The sequence below is a fragment of the Polistes canadensis genome, unplaced genomic scaffold, assembly GCF_001313835.1.
Source record: "Polistes canadensis isolate GaletaPanama2010 unplaced genomic scaffold, ASM131383v1 scaffold_16, whole genome shotgun sequence".
Lineage (NCBI taxonomy): Eukaryota > Metazoa > Arthropoda > Insecta > Hymenoptera > Vespidae > Polistes > Polistes canadensis.
The window spans coordinates 183465-191252 of record NW_014569563.1 but is presented as its reverse complement, the minus strand read 5'-3'; the positions used below and the strand labels follow the sequence as shown (position 1 = coordinate 191252).

Genomic DNA, 7788 nt, shown 5'->3' with positions numbered 1-7788 from the left:
GCTTAACTATTTTTTTTAATTTTATTTTTTTTTATATTTTATTTAAATTGTATTATGTTAGATTATAATCAGTATATTTACTATCAATAAAGCATGTATTGAGAAATCAATGCATGTATAATAAAAACAAGCCCAACGATAATAGGGTGGGTGTAATAAAAAAGAAAAATAGGAAAGTGATAAATGTTGCGGGCTGATTAAAGTAAAAAAAAAAAATAAAAAAGGAAATACTTTAATCGGTGTTGTATCAGATGTGCATACAAAATGACTCCTTTTCATGACACTGGTGTGCATGCGTGTGTGCGCGCGCGCGTGTGTGTGTATAGGGGGTGAATGAGTATGTACTACTAGTGTAGCGCGTGGATAGGTTTTTTTTGTATAAACGTGAATCTTAGTAAGAAGATATATAAAAATCTGCATTTTATAAGGACAACAGCATGCATGTGTTGTAATAATGAGAATGCTGATTGAGCCATTCATGAGAATAATCAGAGAAAAAAAGTTAATCATAGAAAGGAGTGATTTGAATGTGTATATATATATCCGACTTATATATATATATATATATATATATATATATATATATGTATATATATACATACATATATAATCTCATGATGTAAAAATTTACTATAAACAGAACTTTTAACATATATTTGAACTGGATTACAAAAAAGAATTAAAAAAAATAAGTAAGAGGGAGAGAAAAGGAAGGGATATAAAATTAAAAAAAAATATAAGAAGATTGGACTTAGTGATGTATTCATTTTTATGAAATTTTTATTGAAACATTAACTGTGCATTGAATGGATCATTAAAATATCAAGATAGAAATAAGCGTACCTAAAATCCTTTACAAGATGGTTTAAATTATTCTGTAGAATATACAGACATAGCTACACCGAGGAAGGTCAATTTATTTTTTGCTTTCTACTACAAAAGAATTTGCAGAAATAAAAAAGAAAAAAAAATTTTATAGCTACAGATATGAAAAAAAAATCAGAAACTTAATAAAGTATAAGGAGCAGCGCAAACAGTTTGTTAAGTACAATAGATCAATAATAATATACTTTCTAATATTATATATAATATCTATTTAGCTATAACAGTGAAAAATGTTAACACATAAGTACCTGGCACACTGGTCTATGCTCTCTTTTAACCAGCTTATTAGGAAGTTCATGTCTTAGAATGCGTGGCAATGTGTGCTACACATACAAGAAGGTTAACTAGAGAGTTAAGATACATATAAATATATTAGCCAATTAAAATGTGTACAACACGAAACTAATTTGTATTTTACTAGTTTAAGAACACTTTACTTATATTTTGGCGTATAGCTGAGATTAGTACACCATTTTAAGAGTATTCTAATCTAAGCATTAGATGTATCTTAGAATTATGACATTGAATACGCGCTTCTGTATATATTTTTAAAAGATAAAAAACACAGAATTGAGAAATAATTACGAAAATGAAACAGTGTAATCAAAGAGAATATTTGATATGCTTTAGACAAGTGCAAAGAATGTCATTGAAACAAACAAACAAACAACAAAAAAGAAACAAAGTTATATTATTTTCATCGCATTATCAAAACTTCTCTTTTTAACCTTCATGTACTTGCATAATGTGTTATCATTCTTGTTAGCTTTTGTTGTCAATTCATAAAAGAGAATAATGTGTGTAAAGACTGCTAAATTATAATTATCTATTATTTGAAGATACATGAAAAGAAAAGAATGATATAAAGAAAAGTAAAAAAAAAAAACGGAAAAAATGAAGAAAATAACGAATTAAATAAAATAGGCTCAGATTTTATTGATTACCTATGAATAAAAAAAAAAAAAAAAAAAAAAATAGGTATTTTTGTGATTTTTTTCATTCTCATTTTAAAAAACGAAAAAGAAAAAAGAAGAAGAAAACAATCCTTATGTGACTACTGTTCGGTACACTCTTTCTACATATCTAATTCAATCTGAGCAGGTTTCAGAAATGCAAAATAGTTACGTCAATTGTAAATTTATTTAACCCTAGGACTATCCAGGCATACTATCATTAATAAATATCATGCGCGTATTAAAAAGCGATTAATTGTATAACGTAGAGTGCAATTTGTAATTTGCTCTAAAGGTGTGCAACCATTTTTGTGGTACACGATACGTGTATTTGTACAGAATATCTCAACAATTTTATATATATATGCTGGAATTGAATGCAACTTTTTTTATTCACTGTTTCGCAATAAATATATAAAACAATGATATTGTTCTTTTTTTACTTTATAGGAAGGAATAAAAAAAGAAAGAAAGAGATGCTCGAATGAAATTAGCAAAATAAAAATAATTATAATAATAATCATTACTTAATATATACATTTCGTTTTAATATTTCACACGACGACTGACTGCTAAAATTAAGACTAATAATCATCACGTATTTGTTGTGTGCAAATAATCAACGATTCAATGATTATATATAATCAAGATATTATTATTTATAGAATATGTGAATTAAATACTTCAGTATTTTTTGATATTTTTTGTCGAGTTATAATTTTAACGAGTACGTATAACCATTTGATATTTATTTTGTTGTTGTTCATATATGTCGTATTGAACAGTATTTATTTCGATTAAATTTTTACTGTAAATCTTGTAAGAAAAAGAAGAAAAGAAACAACAAAGAATCATATCTGTTGATACAGAATTGTCATTATCATTTACAAGATTTTTTCAAATATTCAATACGTTTGTATTCTAATTTGTCCTAGGGTTAAATCAGAGAATTAGTCAGTTAAAGCCATTAGTAAATGTAAATAATAATTCAAAATTTCTAATAACAATTTTTCTGGTACAGAACGTAGTAACTAAGGGTAAGAGAAGAAATTCATTCATTTTCAATTAATGTGTGCATATTATTCAATGAAACAAGAAGACAACTTGTGGAACAATGCAGACTTGAAATATGTGTAAAAGTATATATAAACGCAAACCTATATCACACTGATTGTCCATACATAATTCATATTTCGAAATCACTATTTTAGTTGATTTAAAGAAGATACAAAAGAAAAAAGAAAGAAAGAAAGAGAGAAAAAAAAGAAGAATAAACCCAAACAAAAGAAAAAAATTCTCTACGTTATTTACGTAAATTATATAAGACTAAATCATTTTGTATTTTATAATACACCCGATTCTCAATCTTCCTATCATTACTGAATACTGCAAACCTATTAAATATTATTAAATCGTATTGTTACTGTAATACGACATTTATGATAATCACCATTCTCATCTTAGTATAAAATTTAACAAGAAAAAAAGAAAAAAAATCGAACTCTATATTTCAGAAATGATAATAAAATGTGATTTGCCATGCATATGCTCTCTCTCTCATAATTTTTTAACTATTAATATTATCTCAAGGAAGAGGGGAATGTATATATTTTGCACGAAAATTTAATTTTTTTTATTTAATTATTTTATGAAACAGCAAAGCTAGTAATGTTTACTTTTGTATTAAAAGAAACAGAGAAACAATTTTTTACAAATCACGTATTCACTGTAATTCGGTCATTAATTAAGATTTAAGTATTTGTAAGTTTCAATGTTTTTTTTTTTATTTTGTTTTTATTTTATATAAGTATAAGCGTATTTCTTTTTCTTTTCGTCTAATCGATTATTCAATAAAATGACTGTGCAACGAACTTCGTTATTTACAAAAATTTCTTTATTTCTTGCAATGTATTCATTTTTGATAAAAAGAACTATTTATTCGAGAAATTTACAAATTTATAATAAATTGATGATTGATTGATTAATATGTCACATTGATCTTACCTTTTCATAGTAGATCTCCGTTTCAATTGTTTAAATTAATTAATCTCGACTCGTTTAACTTTTATTATGTATTTGTATTAATAAGTAATAAAATCATGGATTGATCATGAATCTTATTAAAAACTTAATACACTAAATCCCGCTTGATTTTTGGATGAAAATATTAACTAATTTTTCGAGCGTAAAATAAGAAAAATGTTTAACAATGTTAATAAATTTGAATTTTGGCGCCATCTCTTGTTATTCAAGTGATCTTCGTAGTAATATTTTTTGAAATTAAAGAATACAAAAATCGCGGCGAAAATACGTCAATTCCTTGACCTGGATTCGTAAAATCGTGTTAGTGTCCATTTCTAAAAGAATTTAATAAATAAGAAAGAATATGATTGAACATTTGAGTAGATTTATGGAAAAATGAATGAATATATATATATATATATATATCGACAAGAGATAATGAATAAAATAGGGGGTGAAGATTTGTAGAACCTTCCTTCCTTGTCGTACAACAATGTGTGTACAGTGTGAATGAGGCGAATAAAATAAAATAAAAATTAATTATGATTCCTTTAATCAAGTACATTTTCTTTAAAAGAATTGTATTATTATCGGTGTATAAAAATGATGATGAAGTTAATTATTATTTAATACGATTGATGTGAAATTAACAATTTTTCATATGACTATAATCTTATAATTAGAATTTTAATCATAAAGTAATAAAATTGGCTATATTATAAGAGACGATTTTAATGCTCGACTAAAGTGGCTATAAATAATACGTGCAATGCACAAAAATGTGGATTATTCTTGGAACAGAATTGATGTTATCTCGGAGGTAGCATTCGTTGAGAGAACTGTTACAGGCAAGCTTAAGTGGTACATTATTACAATGCATAATGTACAAATAAATAATATCGTTTAGCCTTATTCTAAATGGATTGTAAATGTTTGTGTTCTACAACACACATATCTGAGATTTGATTCTACGGTATTTATATTATATAATATGTAATTATCTAATACTCGTTGCAAATTCAGAATTTTTATTATGAAGCAAAGAAATATTTGCTTATGATAAATTGTATAATTTAATGTTAAAAAAAGATTTGATAAAATTATACCTATGGGTGTCTCAAAGATGCTTAAACGTTTGTTATATACAAATTTTGTACTATGTGGTTCGAAGGCCATAGGAATTTTGGCACCTTTAACGATACCTCCCTTACACATAGCTTTTTTATATTATTTTTGGCAAGAGTACACCCGTGATGTTGACAAACAATATTGTTCATGTTCGTGCTGGGATACAGTGTTTAAAGGTAAGATGCTATCTGTGATTATTGTCTTTTATACTCTATAATCAAATTTTATTATAGGATCATATGAATCAGGAATTGCCTCTTATAAGCATATGTACTTTAATGCTACTATGAATAGTTTAAAAATATGGATTACCATAGTTATTGGCGTTGTTACTTTCTATGAAACAGTTAAGTACTTGATATGGTTGGCGTTTCAACAGCGCCTCAGACTTAGTATGATGTTACTTTTTTCAACCGCTATTTTCTCACATTATTACTCATGGTGGGTGTATATTAATTATTGGAACGACGATTTCTACTCTCAGTGGTATCATCAACTATTTTTTTCTATCACTGAGTTGATATCAACCTTTCTGGTTGTTCACTTGGCAGACAAAAAACATCTTATAACTCATAGAAAAGCTTTTGGAATAATTGCCATTGCAATTTTGCATATTGTAGCAGGTGGTTGGGATCAGTTCGTTGCCAATGTTGTAAGAGGAGAAGGATATGCACACCAGGTAAATCAATACGTTTTTTTTTAAATATATACACTTAGATTTGGTAGATGTCTATACATAGTACAATACTAAAGGAAACTCGCATTATCGATGTGGGCATTTCATATCCATGATATATAATTGGAATAGGTTGTACGAGATTTGGGATTTATGATCCCCGATATTCTTCATGTTGCTGTTCCTCTGTGGTCCATGCAGTGGAAGAATGCTTATAATCTTCCAGGATCTAGTACACGAGATCCTAGCATTAGAAGAGATCTTGCTTATATGTTAGGCATGATATTAATAGGACTGTGTGTTTGTGCCATTTTATAACATGGTAAATCAAACTTCAAAACGTGGTAGTGTCCTCAAAGTTAGGAAGAATATCTTCATTGTTTCTATGTTTCTATTGCTTTTTGAAAAAGAGCTTTTCAAAAATCTCATAACTTTAATATTTAATGTCTCGATTGAAAGTAATGATACTCATTGTGAACACTTATCAAGTAGCGATCAAAAAATAATACTATTATTTATTTCATTAAAAATATCATATTTTTGATGTTTGACTGAAATCTTACAACGTAGTTTAAATAGCGTATTTCTAGGGTATATAGAAGAAACATCCAAAGATTTTAAATCAAAATCATTTGAAATATTTTTTTTACCTCAATAGTACAAATAGCTACATTTATTTATTCCCTTTCTAAGTAGAATATATTAGATAAACGCTTTCTAGTTTAGTATTCGTAGGAATGTAAGTGACACAACTTGTGACTTCCATAGATTGCGTTTGTACCCTATTAGCACAATCATATCATGTATATAGAATTTTTCTAATTTAAAAATGTAGTTTGAATATTTAACAACCAAGAAACATAAAAAACAAAAAAAAAACATTTCTTAACTAATTATTATATTAATCTTTTAACTTTTTTGGAATATAAAAGATAATTTTTCAAATGGCTATAAAAGTAGTTTAAACGGATATAATACGATAAATATGATTTTGTTAAAAAAATATCTTAGCTTTTAGAGATACTACAAGAATTTCCCTCATATCGTTAATATTTTTATAATATTTCGTCCCTCTTTTCATTATCTTAAACAATAGTTATATATTAAAACTTGGCAGTCTGTTATTTTGTAGATGGATCTAGAATGAACAGTGAAATCGTTTGTAAACCTATGAATGTATTTATTGCACGATAAGTGTGGCTATACTTATAGTAATTAGTATATATCATCATAATTTTGAAAAAGGACAAAAGAGTCAATTGAAAAAATGATATCAAGGGATAACATATCATTGTGTATCCATTTAATATGCTCTCTGTTGAAGATAAGAAAATAGAGTTAATATCAAAGTGAACATGGTATAATTGATATTATATTGAAAATGATATTTGGTAAAGGAGGCTTAATATTTGAAGTGCCTAACAACGCTGCGCAGTAACTATATCAGTTACTGTTACTCATTGTCTGTATATCGAGTGCCAGAATGATATTGTAAGATTGTCTCATATATAAGTGCCAAGGCAACAATGAAATGAAATAATATAATGAAACAAACGTGAAGTAAAGAAAAAAACAAAAAAAAGAAAGAAAATTTTTTTAATAAGAAAATATGCAAGAAAATTATAAATCGTACATTTTATCATAAATAATAAGATTCATACAGATAAATTACTTTTTCATTAATTTGCTATTTTTTTGCATATTAAACAAAAAAATTAATTAAACATTTAATGCGTTACATTCATTTACAATTATAATTATAATTATAATTATTTCGATTAAAATTAGTAAAGTTTCATTTTTTCGATAATGTTTTATTTATTTATAGATATTGTATTATTATATTATAATATTATTTACAAACAATTGTACGTGATATTTAATTGACAAATTTGAATATATATGTAAAAAGTATATAATATTATTGACACTGAGAGATAAACGAAATGAATATTCTAATGTTGTTATTGTAATTGTTATTGAAATAGAATCTTATAAAAAAAATATCTTGTAGCATATATAGGTAATAAACACATTTCGATAGAAAGGCCTAAAACATTTCAATGAAAGATGATGATTAAAAAAGATAGTGAGTGTTTAAGAAAAAGAAAACAATAATAAATT

General features: G+C 26.1%; 1 protein-coding gene across 1 annotated transcript; it reads left to right on the top strand.

The window, feature by feature from the left end:
- Window positions 1-4475: 4475 nt before the first annotated feature.
- On the top strand, window positions 4476-7229 carry LOC106793662. The gene is made up of 3 exons (XM_014760803.1): window positions 4476-5164; window positions 5222-5667; window positions 5797-7229. The coding sequence occupies exons 1-3, from the start codon at window positions 4969-4971 to the stop codon at window positions 5980-5982; spliced, it is 828 nt and encodes a 275-aa protein (XP_014616289.1). The 5' UTR covers window positions 4476-4968; the 3' UTR covers window positions 5983-7229.
- Window positions 7230-7788: the final 559 nt, after the last annotated feature.